The sequence below is a fragment of the Aplysia californica genome, unplaced genomic scaffold, assembly GCF_000002075.1.
Source record: "Aplysia californica isolate F4 #8 unplaced genomic scaffold, AplCal3.0 scaffold00259, whole genome shotgun sequence".
Classification (NCBI taxonomy): domain Eukaryota; kingdom Metazoa; phylum Mollusca; class Gastropoda; order Aplysiida; family Aplysiidae; genus Aplysia; species Aplysia californica.
The window spans coordinates 160,549-187,437 of record NW_004797529.1 but is presented as its reverse complement, the minus strand read 5'-3'; the positions used below and the strand labels follow the sequence as shown (position 1 = coordinate 187,437).

General features: G+C 37.8%; 3 protein-coding genes across 6 annotated transcripts in view; 1 reads left to right on the top strand and 2 right to left on the bottom strand.

Annotated features, from left to right (window-relative positions):
* LOC101862955 (von Willebrand factor A domain-containing protein 3A) overlaps positions 1 to 21,150 on the top strand; it is a 50,868-nt gene extending 29,718 nt beyond the window's left edge. For all 4 annotated transcript variants that reach the window (XM_005100758.3, XM_035970365.1, XM_035970366.1 and 1 more), the window contains 10 exons: positions 656 to 753; positions 1,011 to 1,132; positions 2,121 to 2,263; positions 2,771 to 2,915; positions 4,769 to 4,913; positions 6,458 to 6,609; positions 7,553 to 7,679; positions 8,690 to 8,787; positions 13,057 to 13,112; positions 19,194 to 21,150. In XM_005100758.3, coding sequence (XP_005100815.1) covers positions 656 to 753; positions 1,011 to 1,132; positions 2,121 to 2,263; positions 2,771 to 2,915; positions 4,769 to 4,913; positions 6,458 to 6,609; positions 7,553 to 7,679; positions 8,690 to 8,787; positions 13,057 to 13,112; positions 19,194 to 19,249 — 1,142 coding nt within the window. In that variant the 3' untranslated portion in view covers positions 19,250 to 21,150. The remainder of the gene's footprint in view (positions 1 to 655; positions 754 to 1,010; positions 1,133 to 2,120; positions 2,264 to 2,770; positions 2,916 to 4,768; positions 4,914 to 6,457; positions 6,610 to 7,552; positions 7,680 to 8,689; positions 8,788 to 13,056; positions 13,113 to 19,193) is intronic.
* LOC106012099 (kielin/chordin-like protein) lies at positions 9,183 to 11,608 on the bottom strand. Its single transcript, XM_013083869.2, has 2 exons — positions 11,529 to 11,608; positions 9,183 to 9,925 (listed from the first exon to the last, which is right to left on the bottom strand). The coding sequence occupies exons 1-2, from the start codon at positions 11,575 to 11,577 to the stop codon at positions 9,381 to 9,383; spliced, it is 594 nt and encodes a 197-aa protein (XP_012939323.1). The 5' UTR covers positions 11,578 to 11,608; the 3' UTR covers positions 9,183 to 9,380.
* A 923-nt stretch (positions 21,151 to 22,073) lies between the features above and the next one.
* Positions 22,074 to 26,889, bottom strand: part of LOC101862736 (dynein assembly factor 5, axonemal) — a 26,046-nt gene continuing 21,230 nt past the window's right edge. The window contains exons 11-12 of the mRNA XM_005100755.3: positions 24,981 to 25,161; positions 22,074 to 22,870 (exon numbers count right to left, since the gene is read on the bottom strand). Of these exons, the coding sequence (XP_005100812.1) occupies positions 22,734 to 22,870; positions 24,981 to 25,161 (318 nt within the window). The 3' untranslated portion in view covers positions 22,074 to 22,733. The remainder of the gene's footprint in view (positions 22,871 to 24,980; positions 25,162 to 26,889) is intronic.

Here is a 26,889-nt window from a genome sequence, read left to right as displayed (position 1 = left end):
GTATTGTGGCATTGTTATTATTTTTTTTTAATTCTTTACAAATCATTTTTAAAGAACATACCAATTCATTCATAATGAATATTGAATAAATTGAAGAAGAGTTCTGGGTTATTAATATTATTTCCCCATCTGGATTTGATAAACAACTTGCAGTTTTTCATTGCAGACAATTTTGTCCTGAGTTTTCTTCAATGCCATGGTGGCTACTTAATTATAATATTACTTTATCATATACATATCACTTAATTATATACATATAAGTGTTGTTTGAAATTGCAGTATCAGAGTCGTATAGTTTAGATTGATTGTCAGAATTACTCTCTAGTGTATGTGTGCGTTGGAAATCTTTTTTCCATCTTCCAGTGGCAAGAGTGTGCATCTGGCAGATCTTACTTCTTTCCTGTTTGACTGTATTTTTTGGTGCATTATCTTACTTTTCTCATCATTAAATGATCATTATCATGTTGATGTCCTTCACTTGATTGCAGATGATAAGTAAACACTGTAGTTATGATATGCTTTTTTTCTTCCTCTGCTAGTATTACTATTATCTTAATCTATTCTGATGAAATGGGGCCGCTATCCTGCTGACCCACCCTAAATAAGAACTCCACTCAACTAGTGTTCCTCAATTAAACAATACTCTTGTTCCCAGGCTCTGTGATCAACAAGTTTACTGGCCCCAAGCCTGTCAGAAAACAAGTCCCTCATCTGATTATCCCTGAGCAAGAGGACTCAATCACAAGCAAAGAGGTGTTGTTTGATCACATCATCATCATGTTTCCATGATGCTGTAAAACTATCACAAGTCTTTTTCTTTTATTTCAAAATTGCTTTTTAGTTCTGTCAATTTTATGTCCCCTTGTAACAATTAATTATTTCAATTTTTGTTTTTTACCCATTACTCTGTAGCTGGTTTTTATTTTAAAAATGAAAATTATAGCATGTATTGTAAATTTCTATATCAAGTAGCTCTTGGGCTAAAGATATCAATTTTCTGTTGTCCACAGTGGCTACGTGTCTACAGTCTTTCAAAACTCAAACTAGATCTCAACAGGATGGTGTCTGGTCCAGACTGCAAACATGAGGAAAAGAATGTCAAAATTTTGCACAAGAACATCACAGCCAAAGTGTAAGAACAATCAGTGTTGATACATACATACATATCTCATTACTATTTAGAAGTTATGAGAAGCATTATTTTTCTAAAGGCTATCATATCACAAATAGGGATATGACTGTTAGTAATCAAAGATCCTCTCTGAGTGAGATCTGACGAGGTATTTTTCTAGGTACAATTTGGCTCAAGCCAAGGTTGGTCAGTTAGTTCACAACAAATGTATGAAAGACTTTGAATGACTTTACTCTGCGAATCTGCAGTTTTGTAATGTGTTTTGAAAACAAAATTGTCAAACAAAGCTGTTTCTGGTTCTTTTTAGTTATTTATACAACCCACAAGCCATTATAGATCAATGAAGGACTTTTTAAATGAAAAAAATTGACTTTTTTAAGGTAATAACCTTGACAATGATTTTTCTGCTTTGTTTGGAAGTAAGATTGCTCAAAATAGTCAAATAATTTGGCTTATAATTCACTGTTGTTGGTTGTCTGCCAGTTATAACAAAATCTATAATGTCATTGTCTTGATGGAGGTACTTTGAGTGTGGTGAAGTCTGTTTTGTGTCCAGTTATGGATGTAAAATAATAGTACATAAATAACTAGTTCAATAATATGCTGTATAGAAATGTATTTTACTAGTATATCTATTGATTCAGTAAAAACTGTATACTTATTTTTGGAAATATGGCCTTTATCGTCTATTGTGCTGACTTCCAGCGAGCAAAATTCAACTTAACGAAGCTCAGTATTGGCCCATCTATGATGATATTTCTTTTGTTGTATCTCTATTCACTTTGTGTTTCATCAGTCACAGCTTCTGTGAGTATCACTCGGTGTGCTGTGTAGCTGTGCTGTGTTCAGTGTCTGTTTACCAGTTCATTATCGCCAGCAGTTGCTGTCTACCACTCGAACGAGTAATACGTTTTTGTTGAATAAAGCCAAACTTTCAAGTATGGCTCATTCGTCTTGCTTTATGACACAACCTTTTTTTCCCCTACAGGTACCCTGACGTTTTCCCGACTGTGAATGTGAAGGGCACCATGAAGTACATGCAGCTCCTGCCTCATGAACTCAATGACTACGAGCTGCAGCTGGAGAAGACGCTCAGGCGCTATCTCAAGAGACTGCAGTGGCTGCTTAGCGGTAAGTACACACACCCTCCTGCCCTTAATATTACCCACATCCAACATAAAAATTAACCGTCAAGAACAAAATGAGATGTATCGATCATTTTCCTGTTTTCAGAAAAGTGAAGATTTCTGTTCTTCTCCTATTTACTGAATGCTCTTGAGCAACTTTGTTTCTAGGGTAAACATAACGTAAGACTTAGTTGATATTTGTTGTGTGATGAAATCTATTTGGGATTCTTATCCTTTAAATTTTTGACAAAATGTGACATATCCACATTACAATAATAAGGAAGAAAAAGAACTGCCGACAAACTTTCGTTGTGCCGACCTGCACTTACAACTTATTTGTTTTATTGAGCAAAAGAGCAAAAGCTTACCAGCTGCTGGATAGATGCAACAGCTTCAGCTTCAACAACAGCAGCAGCACCGTTTCTCTAATGCATCAAAACTATCTCAAAGAGGATTATAATTTAAAAACAGCTTCCATGCTGATTCAAACATCTGCCTTTGATGATTTCAGGCAGCCGCCGAGTGTTTGGCACAATGGTGCACAAGAAAGTGTCAATCCTCATTGACACCTCTGGATCTATGGAGCCCAGGATGGAAGAACTGAAGAAGGAGTTGGCCTCTCTGGTGTGGGACCAGCTACACAAACAGAGCATTGAGTGAGTGTACGCTGCCTCATGGCTACTTTTTTTTTTCTTTTTTCATCTAGTTATGTGTAACATGATTTAGAACCTTATGAAATCTTTCCAGTAGACTGATGTTGGTCTACTTCTTCTACTTGTCATCTGTGTTACGTTTGCTGTAATCTCTACCGGGTCAACTGTGGCAAACTGTGGCTGTGGTTATGCTGGCAAAAACCAATTTTCTGTGTTATTCCTTTTGTCCTGAATCCTCTAAAGCTAATTTGTTAATTAGCAAAGTCAGTCTCAAGCTTATCAGTGTAGTTCATAGTATCTTTATTATAGAATTAACTCCATTTGACACTGCTTTGTGGGTAGAATTTCTTATTGTTCTTGTAACGATGACAGTTTTGAGGATGGTTAAAGCTTTCACTTTAATCATTTTTCCATTTATTCTTGCTATCTTCTTGCTCTTTTCACTATTGCCTTTAAACACAGTCGAACCTGCCATGACGGCCACCTGTACAAACGGCCACTCTCCATTTCCCCCCTTGCGTTTTTACTATATAATTTAACTGTGTAAACCGGGCACCTGTCCAACGTGGCCGCGGCCACCTTATTTTAACGCACGACCCCTATCACACCAAGCAATAACACCTGTCTTAGACGGCCACCTTAGTGACTCCAATATGTTTTGTCATAAATTGTGCATTGGCCCCCTGGCGTTATGGGCAAGCCGTCATAATCCAATCACCGGGCGTTGTTGTTAGGTAGTCCCTCCAACCGATCATGTTGCATAGGCCCCTCCTACTGTTGACCAATAGGTACAGTGGAACTCGGATTTAACCTGCTCGTTTTCAACAAGATGAGATAGATTCTCTGTTTTTTTTCTTTTTTAAAATCAATAAAAATAACCCGGATTCAACGAGCACTTAAATCAACGAGCTCGGAGTCAACGAGGTCGCTTCCAGGGTGAACAGCCCCCGCAGACGTGGCTTCGCTCTTTTTTCTCCCAGAACGAACTTTATCTATTCCCAGAAACAATCCTTTGCACCTGCATCGTGAACCATTATTCACTTAGCCGATTGCATACGACCAATCAGGGGCCTTTTTTCATACCATGTATACCAACGCATTCGTTGTTGGTACACGCACGTGTCTACTCTGGCGTGTGTCGGGGTCGGATGGGCGGTCTGCACACGTGTGGCTGTCTTGTGCGTGTCGGGGGGGCACTAGCGTTCCGGGCGTTGAACGTCGTAGATACAAACGCGTCAGTCTTTTTTTCCCTCAGCAATTGATTATTATTACAATGATATGCTAGTCTTGATGTAGATCTACGTAATGAATTGTGCGCTGGTCTATGGAATCAAAAGTTGCCGTATGCTAGGCTCTACTCAGCAACACAAGCGTGTGATCCCTCATAAACCATAAGCCCCACCCAGAGCTCATGCACAAATCGTAAGTGAGATGAGTGGTCACTGTTTACCCAGTCTGTAACAAAGTAACAAAGGACGTCAACATGAACTTGTGACAGAAGCGTCGCTCGTTCTCCGGTTCGAGTTGTGGTGACCCATGTGTTTCTTTTAACATGGCACTCGGTCTTCCTCGTCTGATATATTTCGTTTAATTGTCACCGTTGTGCAAAATCAGCAACGAAATAAAAATTACAAATAAAATACAAACCAATTACAACAAAAAAAACAACAACAATGCGGCTACTTTCGATTGGGACCTCACATGGGAATGGTTTGTTTTCTTCATCTTGATCAGTCCTGCCTAAGACGACCACCTGTCTTTTACGGCCACTTTTCTCCTTGACAATGGGTGGCCGTCTTACACCGGTTTGACTGTACTTCTTTTTAACACAGAGGGACAAATTATTTTATTTTCAGGTTCAACTTCATCCGTTTCTCTGGAAATTGTACAGTATGGAGAGATGCAATTCAGTCTCCTACTGAGAGTAATTGCCATGATGCCATTCGCTGGGTGTCTCAGCTCATGGCTAGTGGGAACACATGCACCCTGGAAGCTCTACAGGTAAACTGGACTTGCTTTTGCCTCGCTTAGATGTCTCAACTGCTTAGACTTTGTGAGGACATCGTTCCATGTGTTTAGAAAGATAAGATAAGATTAAATAAGATACATCTTTACTGTCCAAATCCTGGCACATTGGTTTGGTGTTTCACCACGTGTACACACTCACACACACACACACACACACACACACACACACACACACACACACACACACACACACACACACACACGCACACACACACCCACATGCACGCACACACATGTAGGCTTACAATCACATGCAAAATATAAATGAGCAGCAATATAAACAATAATAATCGTAAGCTAGATACACACTCAATGTTATTTTGATGCAACAAGATGGTTAAGATGGAAGCATTTTGATAGGTGATGGTAAAAATGACCTTCTATATCTTTCTTTGTTACAGATCAGAAGCATGGGTCTTTTACTTCTGACTGATTTTTTATTTGAGGAAACAAGGGATGTTTGTTGTCTAAAAAGATGGAATTAATTTTTTGAGTGCAAGCTGTTATGTACAATTCATCCAAGTAGGGGAATGTAGATGTTGAAATTTTACATGCTTTCCGTATTAGTCGATTAAATTTATCTTTATCTTGTTGTCTTGTGATCTCGGCCCATGCTGTTATACAAAAATTGATCATACTTTCTATGGTTGAATGGTAGAACATGGACATGAATGTTTTATCAACTTTAAAATACTTTAGCTTCCTTAGAAAAAATAGTCTTTTGTTCACTTTTTTATGCAGGAGAGAAGTGTGGACACGCCAGTTGAGTTTTTTGTCTATTGTAACACCCAAATATTTATAGTCTGACACTTGCTCGATGTTTTCACATTTAATTTCGAGTGGCTGCAGGGGCAGTTTCTTTCTAAAATCAACAACAAGTTGTTTCGTTTTTTTCACATTTAAAAGCAGCTTATGAATTTCACACCATTCAGAAAAGTTAAGTACAACATTCAGGTACACGGTTTCGTTATGGTCAGCCTGAATTAGCCCAATTATGGTTGAATCATCTGCAAATTTTATCAACTTGATGTTACTGTTGTTTATTTGGCAATAAAAGGTAAGGGAAGATTTTGAAAAAAAAGATGCAAAAATATTTTAAATACCTTTTTTATGATTGGACCACTCCTATTTTTTAAAATTACCATATTTTTTAAAAGATGATTTGTCATGATACATCTTTTCCTTTCAAAAGTTCTTGAAACTTCACAACAGAAAGCACCTTTGCAGTTTTTATGTGGCCTGGGTAGGCTAGTGATAAGGCTATCAGACTTGTAATCAAGAGATTGCTGGTTCAGGGGTCCACGCCTCACTTTGATCCGACATTGTGCCCTTGGGAAAGGCACTTTATATGCATTTTCCCATTTTGCTCAGTCCTATCGGAGATGGACATTAAATTTGAAGGTCCAGCCTCTCTAATAACCTTACTGTGTTGAAAGGGATGTTAAACTTATACAATTTCATAATTTGGCTCTCTTTGTTAAGTGATATTAAAGTTTTTATTTCTTTTCACTTTTCAGCTGGCATTCCGGGACCCTGACATCGACGCTATTTATCTGTTGACTGACGGAAAACCAGACACTAGCACCTCCCTGGTGCTGAGGGAAGTCTCTAAGAGGAATGAGAAGAGGAACATCAGTGTCAACACTATCTCTTTTAACTGTACAGACAGGTACTGGTTTGTTTTCACTGTGAAGGAAATAATGCCAACAAATCTTTACTTGGCACAATTCATGCAGCTGGTAACCCACACAGCTAAAAAGTACGATAAGTACTATGAAAACAAATTTGGAATAATTCTGAGTAAAATTATTTACATTATTGATAATCAACACTTTTAAATAGAGTTTTTTAAAGCTATTGTCTCATCAAGATTTTATCTTAGCAAATAAACATGTACCAATGTGGCTGCACATGCATAATCTCTACAAATCTTGTAATACATACTTTTGTGCTTACCTTTTGTATAATCCATGATCCCCTGGGGCGGTGCTACTGACTGAAGTGTCTTTAGGCCATTCCCAAAGGGGGGACATTAACATGTTCTTATGCGCAGTACAATTGTAAATGGGCTGATTCATCAATGTCATGCTGATAACTGTGCCTGAACTGCAACAGGAAACTGCTGCTTTTTCTTTCCTAATCCTTACTATCGTCATTTTTTCCTCTACTTCTTTTGAATGTTTGTCACACTCTTGTGACCCGCTATTTCCGGGTTGCCTTGATAGTCGAAGCAGACTTTGTGCTGTTGAAGCTAGATAAGAGAGGTGAGCAGAGTAAGCCTGATTCCCTGTAAGGACGTCTCTGTTGACATCCACCCCTTGGCGCTCATATGACCTTATGCAGTTGCGAGCGCTGTAAAACCTCTACTAAAACTTTTAAAAACTAAAAAAACACTAGGATCAGTGAGAGAAAGTTGTGGTCAATAATAATGTAATGTTCAAAATGACATTGCATTTATAACTAACTCTAAATCCAATTCTATGATTATGACTGCCAGATTATTTCCTAAATACGGTTCATTTAACACTCAATTTTCTCTTTAGAAGTTTGTAATCCTTTCCGGATATGCATGTTTCATCATTTGAGAAATGTCTTTCTTCCCTCTCAACCAGCACGGCCAACAACTTCCTGCGTCTCCTGGCAACTGAGACCGGTGGGAGATACCATCGTATCCATGATGACTTCGATGCTCAACTGTTTGTACACAAACTTCTTTCGGAGGGTTTCAAAGACTGTGAGGTGAAGATTACTTTACAAAAGGCTATAAAAGTATTCAGTTCTATTACTATCCTTAATTACTATCATTTCGATGTGGCTATTATATCCTTTGGGAATATCCAGTAAAACATAGATTTCAAAACTTAGCTTTGTTGACGAACATGCTGTATATGTTACTACTTACAACAATACACTTTGCATCCATCAGTTTGTCAGGTCCAGTTTTCCCTCTCTCTGTATCTGATATTTCAGTGAAAGCAAGGCCTGGTGACAATTGATGTGTTATGTGGACATTTGTTTATAAAACAGATTGTAAGTTCAGTGATCTCTGGAGCACAGACCCCAATTGTTCCTGTGTAATTATCACTCATAAAAGCATGATCGTTCTTGCACATATATCAGAGACAGATGATCTATAAAATTACTCATTTCACTTGGAACTGATGGAACAGAAGCAAACACCACATGATTCTCTCTATTATTACTTGAAATTGCCACTTTGCCTTATAGAAAAAGAAGTATTAGAGACATGGTGTGAGACAGAATTATGCCAAGAGGAAAGTCAGAGAACGGCTTCGCATGGTGGGTGGACAGTATGAGAGGACTGTGCCATAATTGTGGCGGTCGTTGTCTATGATCGGGTTACGCTTAGCTCAATTACACATTCTACAGAAGGAGATCAGATGACAGAACACTTGCTCTAGTTTGCTCCCCTTTGAAATATGCTAAATAGCACATTCACATAAGAGAATGCTTCTCTTGTCACGCGAGGGAGGTGTGTGCTATTAGCTGGAGACCACTGTGAAAATGGAAATAATTGTTAATGCACAAAATACTTGCAAAATACTTTCAACTTCATCAATTAACTGAATTTGTTTGCCCTCAACAAACAATAATTTCGTTTGTCTCGATGGCAACCTCGGATTTTTGTCTTACTTTCTTTTATTGCAGGAAGCTTGTGAGTTTGTTTGACAGAACAAGAAGTGTCTATGGTACCCTTAACCTTTCATCTTCTCATTCTTTGTACGCAGTATCCCCATCTGCCGACATTTGAGGGAGATGATCTACGCAAGCTGGGAGCAGAAATTAGCCAAGCTCGGAAGTTTCTGCAGCAAGCCAGAGTTTACAAGTAAGTCAATATTTGAAAGGAAAAAAAAATGCATTGAGCTTTCTTAAGAAATAAACCACATTTTTCTGCTAACCTTTTTCAGTCGCACATAAATGTTGCTCGGGGCTAGCTTGTATGTTGCAGATATTTTAAAGAGTATGGGCAGATGAAAAAAACCTCATTGTTGCTAATAAAATTACCATATAAAACGGGCTGGGGCCTTAACAGTTTGGTGCCATATTAAATAAGTTAACACAATTGAAATCTCCAAGGTAAATATGACCAAAAAATAGCCTCATGGAGCCAAAATTAACTTCTCTTTTTAGCTTTATGGATTTTATCAGTTTTCATAGAAGGACAGTTTTGATTGCAAAGGTATAATAAAACTAAGATAGAAAAATACAGAAATCTTGCCGATGATGTTTGTTTGTTTTTTTAATGCAGTGTTCTTGAATGGGTAAAATATGTGATGATATCAAATCATACACTGATCTGCCGCAAAGTCACACAGCTGAAGCATGAGAAACAAGTGTGTATATTTTTTCTCATTAAATGTAAGATAGGAGAAAATATACCTCTGTATTGCTACAGTCATCTACTCAAACACCTACCAATTAGCAGGCTATTTTAGTGCATGATATGACAGTCTTTTGACAGCTGCAAGTATTGCAGCCATCTGGAGCCTCAAAAGTTTCACCGGTCTTGTACGTCTGCCCAGTGCTGTCATCGAAGCATACTCCTGTATTCATGCAGGCCATTTCTGTACAGGAGATGATTCCATTGAAGCAGTTGCACGTGTTGCAACCATCAGAAGATTTAAAGCTGGAGCCTGGGGCGTATGTCTTGCCTGTGGCGGGGTCAGTGCAGGTGGTGTCCTTGATGCAGGCCATGAGCGTACAAATGGGCATACCGTCCTGGCAGACGCAGGTGTTGCAGCCGTCAGGGGATTTGTAAGACTGACCATTTGGGTATGTTGTGGGAACACCGGCCACATCCACTGTGCACGATTTGCCTGCAGGCACTGTTGTCTTAAAGGAGCACATCATCTTAGTGCAGAGCACTCCAATGGCTCCACAGACGCACTCGTTGCATCCATCGACTGCTGGAAACTTCTCCCCAATTTTGAAGTCTTTGCCTTGGTATGTGCAAGACAGAGCAGCTGTGAGAGAGACAGGAACAGTTGAGAAATATTTTTATTATTGAAAACCTAGTCAGAGTCAGTTAACATGTTTCATACAGGACTTTATGCTTGCTTGGAAATAGAAACAAAGGTTAGTGTTAGGTGTGATCATAGACAGGCCTGTCTTATAGGAGACACAGTAATGCTTTTCTGTCTTATTTGATATCTAGATATCTTGAGATAACAGCTTACTGCTTACTGATCCCATAATCAAGAGGATTGTAGGGGCGCTGTATGATAGAGAGCCTCATCAGGTGCCTGCTCTTTTCACATTTTTTGTGAGCGCCTGAGTTTGGGCGAAGGATGACAGCATTATGTAAAAAAATATATATTTGAGATTTGCAGTAGATTTTTGTGTATAACTGGCTGTGATCAACATTCTGTCTGTGCAAAACGGTGCATAGTATTTGCAGTATTTATAGAAACAATATGAGTTGTGTGCAATAATTTTGTATGAAAGAATTTAACACTTATCATAGAGTCCACTCTTTCTGTCCTGTCAGTCGAAGTAAGACGTTGACAAAAAGGCTACAAAGGTTGACATTATATACCTTCAGTACAGGTGATTTTTTTCAAATATGATAGACTCTTGTAATAAGTTGATCTGATGCCAATACCAAAGACCTTAAAATCGTCTGATGTATGAAATATACCAAAATTATCATGTGAGAAAATACCAGAGAGCAAATTCTGATTTAGTTTGGAAAAGAGTTTATCTGAAATTCTGAACACGAGCTCTTGATAGTCTCACAAAGTTCATTTCTTTGATAAGTTTAACACATTCTGTTTTGATTTTGTAGATATCGTCAAATACACATGTACTTCAGAAGTGATTGAAAGGAGTATAATGTGTCACGACACAATGGAATCTGGCACTCGTTAATTTTGGACATGTGGGGTTATTTGTATCATTTTAAAGCTTGTTCATTTATCTTGCTTTCGGTTAAAAAAAATACTCTTATATCATGAACAGAAGTCGCGATATTTTCAATTGAAGGAGGGGGGGGGGGGGGGTCGCCTGGTTTCCGAGGTAAAATTAGCGAGAAAATGGACGCCAGAGTTTGGCAACTTCCAAAGCTTGAGAGTCATTAGAAACTTCAAATTTACATTTTTGTACCTCAAACCAACATTTGTCAGTAAAATCCACTCAGAAAAGTGTTTTTAAATGGACTTTAAAAGTGTTTAATTAAAAAACAAAAATTAGATAAAAATTGCTAAACAGACAGAAAAATGCACATTTTTTCAATTTCATTATTTTGACGAGCGCCTGATTTCACTATGATGTCTCACATATGCAATCATTTGCTTTGACGGAACTATAATTAAACTCCAAATCGGGCCTTTTTCCATGCCTTAGTATTTGAAGTTATACATGTAATAAAAAGTAGCAATTTGAAATACCAAAAGCACAAAATGTCTGGGTGTCAGAGACTCGGTGCCAGCCATTTCACGAAAAAATTGATGTATTTCAATTTACATATATACGCAGAACCAGAATCTAGGCCGCCCAAGACTTTTTATAAACAGTCTAACCAGTCCTCGTATAGTCCGACCTATTCTTAAGGAATGAGAAATCACTTACAGTGAACCAAAACGGCCAGTGAACACAAGATCAAGAATTGATTAGCCATGTTCTGTTTGTTTGTCGTACTGGTGTGGGCCAACTGTGGACTGACCAGTTGACCAACAGTAAGAATGAGAACAGAGATTGTGAAGATAAGAGTTGCATAACTCAAACCTTGTCTCTTAGGCTCCTACTGCAAGGAATTTCTTATCTTATTCAAACAAAAGAGATGACGTCTCTTAGGCTGTGCCTAAGCATTTAGGAACTGACAGAGGGGCCTTATGGCTCTTTCTCAAGCAAGATGCAATAGACCTAAATCTTCTCAGTAATAGGTTGATTATTACTGTAGACCTTTCTTTAGTTGCGTTTATGGTGACATAAACAGCAAGAGAAGCTGGAATGCTTTCAGATACTTTAAATTTAAACAATATATATGCAAGTTTGTGTTATATTCTAGGTGGTTTAAGAAACCTCTTTCAGTTGACAGGGAGAGAGTGAATAAGAATTCAAAATTGCTCTTACAACTCCACCGAGGGGAATAGACTACATGTACAAAACTTGTTATCTTTTTTTTCTTTCCAGTCTATTGCAGAATCTAGAAATGGTTAAGAAAAGTTTATATTCACTCTGAAGCCATTTTTTTAAAAATATCTGGTAATGTAATTTGTAATGACATTTTTCATATGCCTCAGCTGTGAGAGCAGATTTCACTAGTTTTTCTATTTGTTGTTGTCTTTGCTATCATATGTTACTTACTGCAGTAAATTATAAAATAAACTTTTATGGAAAGAAACTCTGGTTAAATGTCTTTTAAAAATAGCAATATGTTTAGCATAATATTTCTTGACCATATATGTAACAAAGAGGGCAAATAAGAAGATTTTTAGAATAAATAAGTACATTATTTGCTCTGTTTCCCGTTAACATCATCTTTAGTAAAGTCCACTATAATTTTTTCCCATTCACAGTTTCTATTAGTTGTCTTTCCTATTACTAGCATTAAGATAAACAAAGTTTCCGTTATTCTGTGGAGGTTAGGAACTCAGTCAATCAAGAAACAAATGTGAGGCAGCGTGATGGAATCAGGCTCTCGTCAATTTTTGGGCATGTAGATGTATTGGTATCACTTTAAAGCTTGTTCACTTGTCTTTATTTGGATGAAAAAAAATATCCATTTATCTTAAATATAGGTCGAGATATTTGCGAAAGAAGGAGGTGGGGTCACCTGTTTTCAGAGGTAAAATTTGTGAGAAAATGGCGCTTAAGATTAATTATTTCCTTAGCTTAAGAGTATGTGGTAACTGAAAATTTACATTTTTTGTGCCTTCAATCAACGTTTTTCAGAAAAATCCACACAGAAATGAGTTCTTTAATGGGTATGATAGGTGTTGAGCCAAAAAACAAAAATTTGATAAAAATTCACAAACCTACGGAAAAATGCAAGTTTCTTCACTTTGACTATTTTGACGAGAGCCAGATTCCACCACGTCGCCTCACAAATGGTTGACTGTCAGTAAGTGTTGAATTGTTATTGATATCGTTTCAGAGCTTTGTACCAAGCCAAGGCCACGCCCAGCGTAGAGCGACCGTCTAGTGCAAAAGGTATGTCAAACTTTCCTCTTACCATATATAGACCTTTTGGTCAAGGAGTTGGATTGAGTGCTGATAGCAGCTGCAGGTGTAAGACTGTGATAATGCTGATAAAATCTCCATCTGGAGCATGGTCTAAAAGTGATACTGATAAACCATTATAGATAACACATGTGCTGCTTCTTATACCTTTCATACGCAGGTTGCAAGTAGATAAACTGTAGACTTTGGATGAGATCATGTAACGAGAATGCAAAAAAAAAATATTTTTTAAAATCTAATAAACTACAGTCGAACCAGTGTAAGACAATTACAAGGGCACCCGATTCCATTATGACAGGTTTCTGTCTTACACAGGTTCAACTGTATATGAATCAACTTTCTGTTTCATGAATTTGTTCTAAAGGAGTCGTGGAACAGAAAAAAATGTGTAATCATTGTCTCCGAAAATCATTTTATCGCAGTTCATTTTTGGTTAAGTGGATTTTTTATGTTGTTCCTGAAAATGTAACACATGTATAAGACACGAATATGTTGGCCAGTAGTTAAGTTATAGAAGTATGTGTATTATGTTTGAATCCAGAGCTTTGTGCTGCTCCTTGTCTAATTCCCTGCTTTCTCACAAACACACACACACACACACACACACACACACACACACACACACACACACACACACACACACACACCAACAAACATTCATGCGTAATATAGCCTGTCATGTAGAAAAACACCTGCCCAAGATAATGAAGTTTGTCCTTGGCTGTGGCAGTAAACTTAAACAGGTGTTTAACATGGAGTTAAAACATAGTAATTATAGTTCTCTGCAGCTATTAAAATTATCAGCACTTGAAGATTTTCAGTCTGGTAATCAGTTGACATCCAGCAAGAAAGCTTTTCATCCAAACACCAAGCAAATTTATTTGGTTTCTCTTAATTTATTGGGTGACCTTATTTAGGCCACACTGTGGCCTAAATAAGCTAAACCCCCCTCCCTTACCTTATTTAGGCCACATATGGCCCAAATAAGCTAAACCCCCCTCCCTTGTCTTATTTAGGCCACATCATATGGTAGATTTCTTGAACTGACCATGGATTCGGAAGGTCGAGATTCTACTGATCTTTTTATTTAGTGGGGGGGATTATTTCAAAATAGAGGATGATACTAAATGAAAAGTGGACCACGGGTAAGAGTTGTGTGTGTGTGTGTCTGTGTGAGTGAGTGAGTGTGTGTGTGTGAGTGTTTGTTTTGTGTGTGGTTGTGGTGAGAGAGAAATCTAGAGAGAGAGAGTAAATGTAATAGTGTGCTTGTATGTGTGTGTGTGTGTGTGTAATGTGTGAATGTTATTGTGTGCATGAGTGTCTATCTCAGTTGTACGATCCAAATGTACATTATTTTGTTGAGAATTTTACATAGAACTCAATTACAAAACACCTTTATACAAAGTCACAGAAATATTCTTTTTGTGCTTATTGAGGTGCAGTACATTGTGATTTTACCTGCAAGGATAATTGGACAAAATGGGCAATATCTTTATAATGCTAATACTAATGGTCATATTTAGACAAATCCTATATCATTCTCTTTTTTTTCTTAACAGCTCATGGTTATTAAAGAGTTAGCAAACTAGATCAAGGTAGTAATTTCGGATTCCTAATATTATTGGCATTCTTAAAATTTTTTAACTTGTTTTTAGCGCTTTTCTCAACGTAAAACGGATTCCGTTAAAAAACAACAGCAACAATGACCTTAACTTTCTTTTTCAAGGTATTGTGCATACATTTGTGTGAAACTATTATATTCTATGCTTTCAAGTACATGAAAAAAGCTAATATAAAGTCAAGCAAAATGTTCTTCAGAGACATAGATCTAGTAGTAGGCCCACTGGAACATTTTATAAACCGTGAAAAGATGACCAGAAAATAACAAAATTATCTTATGATCTTCACTTGCACTTGCAATTTTTTTTGACAAATTATAGTCTACCTCATTATCTTTTTTTTTCCACATTTTTCTTCACTATTCATGACAACTGGCATGTTTTTCAAGGAAATGGATAGGCGGACCACGGGGTCTATCTAGCCCCAAAAGGATAGGTGGACCCCGGGGTCTACCTAACTAAATGCTAGGTTTTAGGATGTGAACCCCGGAGTCAGCGTAGTGAAATAAGTAGATCTAGGTTTAACTAAGGATCGGTGGACCCCGGGGTCAACATAGTGAAATAAGTAGATCTCAGTTTATTTTATAGTAGGACTGGCGGAGCCCGTGGTCAACGTAGTGAAATTATAAGTAGATCTAGGTTTAATAAGGATTGGTGGACCCCGGGGTCAACGTAGTGAAATCAGTAGATCTAGGTTTGATTAAGGATTGGTGGACCATGGGGTCAACGTAGTGAAATAAGTACATGTAGATCTAGCTTTAATTTTAAGGATTGGTGGACCCTGGAGTCAACGTAGTGAAATAGGTAGGTTTAAGGTGGACCCCAGGGTCTACCTAACGAAATACTAGTTAGGTTTTAGAATAGGTGGACCATCTGGTCACCGTAGTAAAATAAGTAGGTTTAATCACGGTGTCCCGGGGGTCCATCAATCCTTAATTAAAGCTTCTTATTCCTCTACGGCTATGGTGACTCCAGGGTCCACCAATCCTTTTAAAATTAAACCTACTTATTTCACTACGGTGACCCTGGGGTCCACCGATCTTTAAAGAAACCTACTTATTTCACTACAGTGACCCCGGGGTCCACCTGTCCTAAAACGTAGTATTTTGCTAGGTTGACCCAGGGCCCCTGGGTCCACTTTAAACCTGCTTATTTATTACTACGTTGACCCCGGGGTCCACCAATCCTTACTTAAACCAAACCTTATTTCATTACGGTGACTCCGGGGTCCACATCCTAAAACCTAGTATTTCGCTATGCAGACCCCGGAGTCCACCTATCCTCTACAGGACTATACTATTATCAATTTGCAATTTTCATTGATTAGCATTTTTTTTTTTTATATTGAATCGACTCACTGTCTAAAAAGTCCACTCTGCTTATGCTATTCTTATCAAAGAAAAGGCCCAATTTGACTTTATGACATGTTAAAAAAAAGAGTTAAAAATATCCAGAAAATAACATAAAATGATTATATAGATCTAGATCTATACGCATTTTATTATGTATATACAGTAGTCTCCGCCTAAGATCCCGGTGCTTGGGAGCAAGGAAAAGTGGGATCTTAGGCGAACCGGGATCTTAACCGACGAACCCAGGGAAGAATCTATGTTAACCCATGTTAAGGCTCACAATCTGTAAAATGGTCTCCCCCCACTCTAAAAAAAAGGAACTGACGTGACCCCTTGGTAGACTTATAACACATGGCGAGCAAAGAGTGGTTAACCTCGATGACCTATCACAGTGCATAGTGGCATGATGCGTGCCATTTTCACATTATTATCCTATCAGGGAGAGAGAGAAAGAGAGAGAGAGAGAGAGAGAGAGAGAGAGAGAGAGAACGGAAATGTTTTTTCTATCTGTATAGAATTAATGTTTTAATGAATGTTTCTAGTTACTCACGTTTCAACTTTATTTTGACTGTTCGTGAATTTTTATTGCATTGTATATTTTTTTAGTGAACACATTTTCAACCTCACTGCGAGACTGTTTTTCTGGTTCTGGTATAAAATTTTACACATATATGCATTTATATTATATGTATAATACTTTGTTTTATGTACACATTTGTGTCGATTAATTTTTTTAATGTGATGTCTTTTTCATTGTAATGCGCATTGAGCATCTTTTAGGAAATGGAAATGCGCAGTATAAATGCTATTTATTATTATTATTATTATTATTATTATTATTATTATTATTATTATTATTATTATCATGAGTCTCAAGATCTACACTTATCCAGTTGCCCCTCCCCCTTACCTGTAGAAAATGTATAGCTTTCCATCTCTGACCGAGTCCCCGCCTTCTCCCCCTCCCCCCAACCGCCTTTGTCGTGACACACCATTACGTTGTGAACACACCAATTAAAATTCAGTCTGTCTCCCGAATTCGGGAGTAGAAATAACTGCTGCAATGGTCAGGGAAGAGTTCACGGTTCAGTGTGATCCCGCCTGGAGCGAACATGTAGGCCCTACCCACCCAGCGAGTGATGTAAGTTTAGGGAGAGAGCTCAGGTGTGAGTGCAATGTTCGGGGAAAACAAACGTGACTGTCAGTTCACACCCCGGTGTGATCCCGTCTGGGGCAAACATTGTATCGCTTCATCGAGTTTTACAACGTGTATGTGGTCACATTCACGATAGTGGCTGATCTTTGACGCGACGGACAGTTTATTGATCTCAACTTTTCACTCTTGGTTGATCGGCTGTCCCGCCCGGGTTTTTGTTCCGCAAATTATGATCTGAAATGCGGGATCTTAGCCGAATGTAGACCTTCAGAGTGAATCAGAGCGGGATCTTAGGGGTGACTTTTGTATAGTAAAAATTCTGTTTTCTTAAAACAGCGGGATCTTAAGCGAATCGGGATCGTAAGCGGTGGGATCTTAGGCGTAGACTACTGTATATACTTAAAAGTAAAAGACTGAGCAGAGGCTTACAATGTAAATTCTGTGCTCTACAAGTAGAGAAAGTCTTAAGTTTGCGCAAAACAGATTTTAGAAAAAAAAAGTTGGATCTAATTATTCTAATAAAAGTAAAAGTGATTGTTATGGTGAGATTTGTTATTATTAACTCTGGAAATACAGATAGTTGCTGAATCTAAAATTAACTAGAACTGTGCAATTCGTTTTATTTCAATTCCAAAGCCCAAAGGCATAGCAATGAGTTAGATCTAGATCTAGCAGTTGTAGGCTCTCTCGCTGCTTCTAGCATAGGCCTGCTACTACTGATTCTAGACAGGGAATCTAGATCTAGCTATCACCTGCACTATTAAAGTCAAATATATGGTAAAATAAAAACAAAACTGTGAATCGCTTTGTCAGTCAGTACGTCCCAATTGCCATAGCCGCACGTATTAATAGTTGAATAATGCGATACCGTAGCAACTTGTTATCATAGTGTGCAGGGGAGAGCGGTGTGCCCGGGTCGCTGACCGGTCGATTCGGTGGTTCGCCTTTGTAGATCTATGCATTTTTTACGGAAAGCCCTATTACTAGATCTATTAGTGTTGTGAAAACTTCAGCCTCTACAGCTCAGGCGTCAAAAGATGTTGGAAAATAATAATACGTCCCGAAGTTTCATAATTTATACAGAATAACACAGCCAGTAGTTTTTATTTCATCAAAAATGGCCTTGTAACTTGTTTTCAGAAGCAAATTTTAATAGTTCCAGTTCTACCGAATCGATTTTCACGCAAATTCAACCATTTTGATGATCCTTCTTTTCCTTTTAAAAAGATGTAGGCCTGTCGGATGTGGCAGTGCGATTAACATTAAGTTGTTTAGACCCATCAAAACACGAGGCTTCATGGCCGATCACAAAGGTCTACGGGGCTTATCGAGGCCGATTCGCCCTGCCACGTGCACGTTCACTAAACTGCCTACTAGATAGAATCTACTACCAAAGATTGTCTACACGATCTTTGCTACTACTACTACTAGATCTACATGTACTACTACGAGACAGTACGAGAGAGTGCCACCCAGGCAAAGATGTGTAAGTTTGACTCAGCCACGTTGTGTACACACTTTTTATACCCCAAATTTGACCCGGAAGTCCATTCGGAAGATTTGACCTTTTCACTTGACCAAAGTGTGCCAAAATGGTAGCCTAGATTTTTCCCCTCCATGAAGGAAAAATCTGGCCCTCATTCAAACCATTGGGATTGAGCAAAATTTTGCGTATCGTGCTTTGTTCTTACTATCATTATGATTATATATAAGTTGTACACTGAGACAAAACTGTACTAAATGAGAAAGGTGCACCATTATGAAAGTGGAACGAACTCAGTTGCCTGAAAAGGGTGCCCCCGGTAGTTTGAGCATGTGTGGCCTAAATAAGCTACCCCCCCCCCTCCCTTACCTTATTTAGGCCATATGTGGCCTAAATAAGCACTCCCTAATTTATTTCTTTTTGTTTTGGTGTCTTTTGCAGGAGCGGCACCATTTGTGGTTGGCAAGCCAAGACCTGCCCCACCCACCAAGAGCTGAATCTGCAACAAACATAGACTTTTTAAAAATATCAATTCAATGTTCTTTACTCCCGTGTACACATGCTCACTGGATTTCTTTTGAATAGCAGCTTCCAACAGTAGGCATGTCGAGTGTCCAAAGTACTTGGTCCGAGAATGTGACCTCCCAAATTTAAAAATTCTTATTCACATTTATCAGAAATGAAGATGTATAGTTCTTATACTAATGTCTCTGTCAATCAGGTTATTGATGGATATACAGGGTTGTGTGTTCTTCAAACAGATCGTGCTTTTTAACTCATATAAAATCCAGTGAAATATTTTCATGCGATACCCAAGTCACACTCAATGAAAGTGTGTACATTATTCTATATTTTGCGTACTAAAACTCTCTCATCTTTTACTGTCTTTTATTTTTACACTGACAAGTTGCAAAATGTTTTGACATAAATATAATATAGTTTATTGTGGGAAAATGGGCTAAAGATTTGTTGAGATGGTCTGAATTTTTTGTACAGATATGCGTTTGAAAAAAGCTTGATGTTTCATGTTACCACAAGTGTAAAAAAAACTTTTTAACATTTCATCTGTTGTAAATTAAATTGTTCAGTGGTAACACTTCCTTGGTAAATCATATTTTTGTACATGTTACTCATTTTTTAAATAGGTCTGGTTACAAGACCTTTTCCTTTCTATAAAATGTTTATGTAGTGACAGTTACGGAACATTTTACATTGCTGTAGAATTAGAATGGTTTCATTTCAATTTAGTGAACAGTAACTGTAATAATGGTGATGGGCTAAAATATGTATGATTTGTTTGTCATAATGAGTGGAGAGTACGAGTATACTATCATTTTTTTAAAAAAAGGAAAAATAATAGAACTGATACATTTATACTCATTGAGAGAAAAAGTTGAAATTCTTATTTTTATCCCCTTTTTGCATCACAGAAAGGTATTGATGTAGGTGCAGCAAGTGTCCAAAAATTATTTAAAGAGGATCTTGTTGTTTTTTAAACAAAGAAAAGTTTTTGATTTACCGTTGATGTACAAACTGTTTTGTATAAAAATCCTCTTCTTGAAACAATGCTGTGCGGCGTTGCTGGATACAAGCCTGCTTTATAGAAATTAAGAATGTAAAGGGAGAGCAGAGAAGCAAAAGTTATCCACCACATCACCATACACAAATGCTTTAAAGGTTAAAATAAATGTTATGTCTTTAAAATCGATTAAATGTTCCAAACCAGTTGAAATCCTTTGGGATTGTATTGGCAGTTGACCTTGAGACTCGCTCTGCAGAAACTCTGAGAAACGGAGATCTTGAACTCGGAATTTTGCTCAAGCAGCCTGTCTAAGCTGTCTTGTTTTTCTTCGACTCTTAGTTGCACAGGTGTTTTAATCCAGTACATGAGACTTCCAGTCTTTTGATCCTACCCAGGGAGAGCAAGAGCTTGGTCCTGTATACTCTAGAATCAGTATGATGTGAAAAAGGGGAATGAAAGAGTGTTGATCATTCATTAAGTGTAATATTGCTACTTGTTCGTCTCTGTATAAGTGTAATACAGATCTGAATCACAAGAGCATCAAATCATTGAAGCTCACCTTCATTAATGTTTTACACTATTTATTTCAGGCTTTACGCAACAATTTGACTAAAGCAGCTCATTTTCCTCCCACGTGTACCATGTAGTAATTGTAGAGGCTTTGTACATGTTTTGTTTTCCTCAATCACCTTCTGTTTGCATGAGCGCTATGCTCAGACAATATTTGAGTGTTTGACCTGCGTAAGTTTGAGTAAATGCTCAGACACACTTGAATATGTGCTTAGATGTTTGGAAAAGTAATTTTGTTGCTTTTAAATGTGACACTGTGATAGGTTGTTCTAACAAAATCTTCAAGATTAAAAGTTTCAGACTATATTTAACTTGTTTTCTCCATGTTTTAGTTTTGTGAACATGAACTAAAATATTAATTTTGTGCGAGTAAAGTGGCATCAGTGGCTTAACAAGCAGTCAAGCTATTGTATCTGTGACCTACAGGTTATGGTTTCGGCTTCTGACTAAATCGGAGCCCGATGCATCCTTCAGGAAGACACTACATAATTGCTTTTTCTTTCTTACTGAACAGACACTAGAAAACACAGTTTCATCCAGAAGACAAGCTGGCATCATCAATTTCAATTCAAGCTATAATGACAAGACCAAGCTCCACTTCAGTGGGTTTATATTTACTTTACTAAACACCCCCCCCCCCCCCACCTTGGTCTTCTGCGTTTTGACTGATGGTCTTGAAGCAGTAAGCAAGATACAGCTTTGTCTGATCAGTAGACATAGAGGAAGTAGATTACGCAAGTACTGCTCCACTCCATTCAGATCTTGACTTCCTTGATAACCTTCAATAACATGCAAACAGCAGAGAGGAACCCACTTGAATGTTAAGTCATTCTCCAGTTGCATATTAAATGCAGTCTGCATTTAGAAACAAATTATAGCCCTAAAATTTAGAGACCAAGGTACATAATGATTCAATCTCTTCTGAAAAGACAAAAGATGAAGGAGGCATGAAATACAGACTTTAAACAAAAGCAGAGTAGAAATGACACCCAACATTATTCCCAGTCAGCTTCCCCTGGCTAGACATCTGACATCTATTGCTGCTTCACAAAAGCCACATTATCAACATAAGAGAAGCAAAGCATCTCATTGGAAACTGAAAAGAAAACTTGTCAGCCTAATTATTTAAAATTTTGGGAAAAGATAAGGGGGGGGGAAGAAACTTTTAGTGTTCTTCAAAACAAAGAATTATTGAAACTTATAAATATAAATCACAAAATCAAAGACTTGAAACTATTAAAATGATTTATTTACCAAGGCAAAGCAATAAAATTTGACAACTTCAAATGTAAGGAATGTCCAAAGCATACCAAAATATTTTTTTAAACACACATGAATACATTTGCAAAACTAAATATGGACGGAATTGTTATACTGCTACAGATGATGAGAAACAAAGCATGAAACAGTCTTCCAAATGCTGTCAAATTTAAAACACACGATAAAAATTCATTTTTCTTTATGTACAAAGACAGCTATCATTCAGCATCAACCGCACATTATGTCCGTATATATGTCCATTTGCATTCAGTTTCTAAAGCTATTACAGAAATCACTTGCTGAAGTCAAGTACTTAATTTTAAAATTAAGTAATCATAACAAATCACCCCAACATCAAATCACAGAATTTTTCCTAAGAACACAACTCCCTAGTCCCATTATAATGGTACTTATAACCAATACATAAGATTCCTCTGGTGGAATAGTCTCATCTGAAACTGAAATTATTTTCGAATTATCAAAATGAGCACCAAAAATTTCGTTTTCAATTGTATTTTTTCAAAAGACGTTCAGCATTTTCAGGACAATATTGGACTTTGAAAAACATACTGTTCATTTCATAATGAACATGGGCACATTTCGAAGCCATGAACAAAGAGCACGTGGGACTAAGCCTCCTTCCTGCAGTTGCTAGCGTGCTCTATGAGCTTGTCACAATATGTAGTGCTGCGGTGCTTATGTTTCACACTCTCAACCTCCCGGATCAGCATCTCTGGTGCCAGCTCCGATGCTCTCTTCAGAACCGCTGCAAGTCAGAAGGAAAACAAAGAAAACAACACTGTCAAAATATATCCACATTACTAAGCATTAAATAAATTCACAAGCACATATGAAAAAAATTCAACTTCAAATCATAATTTTTTGTAAACTTAAATCATACCTTTTTCAGTAAATTCCCCATACAATATATCTCATTGTCCATCCACAATCACCCAATTCAACTTCTGGGAGTTTCCAAATAAAGCTGTTACTCAAATAAATACATCAATGGGACATCTTACAATACAGTTTCATTTTGTTTCGTTATTTCCTTCCTAGTTTTTAGCCGAAAAATCACAGGAGTGTCCAACTCATGGCTTGGATTTGCGCACTCCCTTTTCATATTCTCAAAACTTTTTTTAAATGACTTAGAATGCACCAGTTGAATAACGCTAATGATATGCAATTTACTGTAATTATTCAATTTTTTCTCATGTATCACAACTGAGAGATAAAGGATTTGAAAATAAACTTAACTACCCTCCAAAAAAAAACTTGTGCAGATCTTTGTAACAATACAACAGTACAAGTGAACTAGGGATTTTCAATCAAAAAAAGGAGACAACAACATGACAGATACGACCCTCACAGCATCTTAACCGTTACATCAGTACAGTGGAGTCCACTTATAACAAGTCCTGAAGTAACGAGAAGTCTTTTATAAAGACATTATTCTAAAACCCCATCTTTGTCAATAAAACACTGCTATAGCGCAATAAAACAAACGCGCGAGTCGGTTATAGCGGAATATTGCTGCTGCTGTGCACAGCGCATAGGCCATTTATACACGATAAAAACCTCACCAGTTGAGAAACTTGTTGGTGATCTAGCGAAACAAAGAATGGGACAGCTCATGTGTGCCAACGATGAAGGCCGGAGCGAATGAGTGGGGAGGGTGTGGCACGCGCAGACAAGCCGTTGTGAAGCAGAACGCATTGCCTGATAGTGATAGGCCAGCCAAGTCTAGATTATCTAGGCCTATCATGCCTCTCACTTCTCCGATGCGGGGATGGAGAGGTTACAATGCTGTGATGGATCATGAGGCGAATGTGTGATGTGCGCAAGCAGAAGCGGGAACGTACCACAGGGTGTGGTGGGGTTGGGAAAACACAGTGGGCGAGTTAGCCTAGAGAACTTTCGTTCTGACAGCAAGCGCCAAGCTGTCAACATCGTTAACGCTAGAGAAAGAAACCTGATTCAATTTTTGATCAGGTAAGACCTAGAAGTCATGTTGAACAAAGCCATCATCAGAGGAGATAACAAAAAGAAATAAACAGAACACTTAAACTTATAGATTTGGCCTACTTTATTATTTCCTTTAAATTTATTATTGGATCCCTTACAACGAGAATCCTGCTATAACAGACATTTCGTACCGGTCCCCTCCCTCTCGTTGTAACAGGATTCCACTGTAGTAATATTTAAAAAGAAAAACACATTCAGGATTTTTTTTTTCAAAATCAAAATGAAACACAAAACAATAAATCTCAACAACCACCAAACAAACTATTAGGAAGAATTATATATACATAGTGCTCATAACTTTGTTGTTTCTGCAGTCATTCTATGACACAACAGACATCAACAAAGAGATGTTATCCTCCCCATTGAATCACAAGAAACAACCCAATAATCCAAAGAAAGGAGTTTGTTTAAGCAAAGAGAAAAACATCAACACAAAATTGGCCATTTAGTGCTGGAAAGGAGCATGAGAGACAGAAAAAAGAAGTAGGACCTGCCACTGGTGCCCTCCAACCACAGCAGGAGTAACATCCCTACTGTTTTTTACTAAGCGTTTTTGTATAGCACTGGCAACTCAATTAGGTCATATAAGTATAAGTGTCAAAGATTAGAGGTGTTACAAGAGAGTAACAAATACAAAAAGAAGGAGGAAAGATAAAAACAATAGATGTTTGATAGGAAAGAAGGAGCAAATCATACCAGAGCACCCATCAAACATCCAATCCCCTACACAGTGACAGACACATTACCAGGCTGAAAGGTCGCACAAAACAGAGCATACAGCTCACATAATCCTCGTCCTTGCTATCAATCAAAGAAATGACAAAAGAAAAACGAAACTCTCTAACAAGTACCTAGTACTGCTTCCTGTATCTTGCCCTCAGGGTCGTCCAGGTGTACTAGCAGCCCCCTGTAGATGGCCTCCAGGTGCGCCCGGTACAGACTGACATCGTAGCCACCCTCAAAGCAGTCCAGGTACGCCAGGAGGGTCTTGGTCATCATCAGTCGGATTTCATCACTGCTGTCATCAAGCCTCTGAAGGAACACACAATTCACCAGCTCTCAATTTGACTACGTTGTACTTCCCATAATCTGACACTTTTCTTTACCTACATACCGTGGGCCAGCTGTTGAGGTGTGAGAACAACATTTTACAGAAGACAAAACTGTTTCATTCTTTTAGAAATTATACCCACACTTCAAAACTGATACCAAAAGACGGATTAGGCTTTAAATATTGTTTGACATAAATCATCATGAGAAATGGTAATTCATAATGAGATATGAGGCTTGGTACACGTACATTGTTCCATCACCTTTGACCCTGATGAAATGTAATAAGTCAAAGATCCTATATTACAAGATAGTTCACTCCTCTCTTTGAGCAACTCAAAAAAAAGCATCCTCAAAACCTCCAGTGGCCCCATCTGAAAATGTACAGACTTGGCAAACAGCTGACTATGGAAGTACAGTAAATAATATATCATATATCAGACTAACATTGTTTCTTCACTCTCATTGCAGTTTGTTTCATGTAACAAAAATTTTATTGTTGAATTTTATTTTGAACTTTGGATGAATATAGCAAAAAGTGACACAGTTGTATGCTTAATTACATTATTTACAACATTGTTAGATCCCAGTTTATCAATGTCACTGCTCATCACCCTTTCATATCGGTGTTCGCTAGATTGAACAGTGTGACAGAGGAGCATGTTTTATTCCATTCAACAGTAGTTGCTCAAAAGGTTTCCACACTTTGCACCTGTCCCCACAAATTTTATGGAGACTTGCGAGCACAAAGTGTCTACAGTCATGCAATATACAAAAGGTTACTGAGATTAAGTGCAGATACAATGAAGCTAAAGACCAACCACGCCAAATCGTTGACTGTTGTCGCATTTCCTCTTTAGGGGGAAGGGGCAATCGTTCTCAGTGTTCAATTAACTTTAATTGGTCTTGAGAGGCCATAAATGCCGTCGTCGATAAAAACTTAGCAGAGCAAAAACCTTATCACAATATAGAATTACAAGAAAAGATTATTTTTCAAATAAAGGAGTGCTACTTTTCTTCTCAAGGCACAAAAGAAGGCTCCAAAATAACAAAAAAGTGCAATCTGATAACTGTTGTATAGGATGTTTGGTTAAGCTATCATGCACTGTGATTTATTACGTTAATGTGCGGTTTGGAAGAGGCGTAATCAGTACACAATTTATTACAACTTTAAAAAATATTACTGATAGTTTGTAGACCTAAAAAGAACCTGTACTGGCCCTTCAGAAATGTAAAAAAAGCCAGCAAAAGTCCAGAATGAAAAAAAAAACCACACCCCAAAACAAAAAAGGAACATGGCCTACGTTGCTTTAATAGGGTTTGATACAACAACACAATAGAAGTGACTATTTCTCCAAATGCTCAGGAAAATAAACTTGATCTCTATTCTCCAAACGGTTTCCGTTCTTGAGATTTTTTGGTTATTTGAGTGATTTAGGCGTTATCTTTCATTCTGCCATTCTGCGAGGACTGGGAGAAGCATTTTTTGCATCGAATTCAATTTCTTGAGCTAGAGATTTTTAAATGTCTGAATACTCAGATACTTCAGTCGTGGTTGAGGCAACGTTCCCAGACTATACTTCTTTTGAAAATGCCTTCAAAAGGTACTGCGAGAAAACAGGACTGATCGACTTTGGCAGTAACCTATTTTGGATTTATTGACCCCTATAGCAAAAACTAAAATCCTTCATGTAAACAACCTCCCCCCCC

Excerpts from the sequence above, each read along its gene's own strand:
- LOC106012099 (XM_013083869.2), bottom strand. The coding sequence starts at position 11,577 with ATGGCTAATCAATTCTTGATCTTGTGTTCACTGGCCGTTTTGGTTCAC. Across the intron at positions 9,926-11,528 it reads ACTGGCCGTTTTGGTTCACT|CTGCTCTGTCTTGCACATAC; the intron begins GTAAGTGATTTC and ends TCTCTCTCACAG.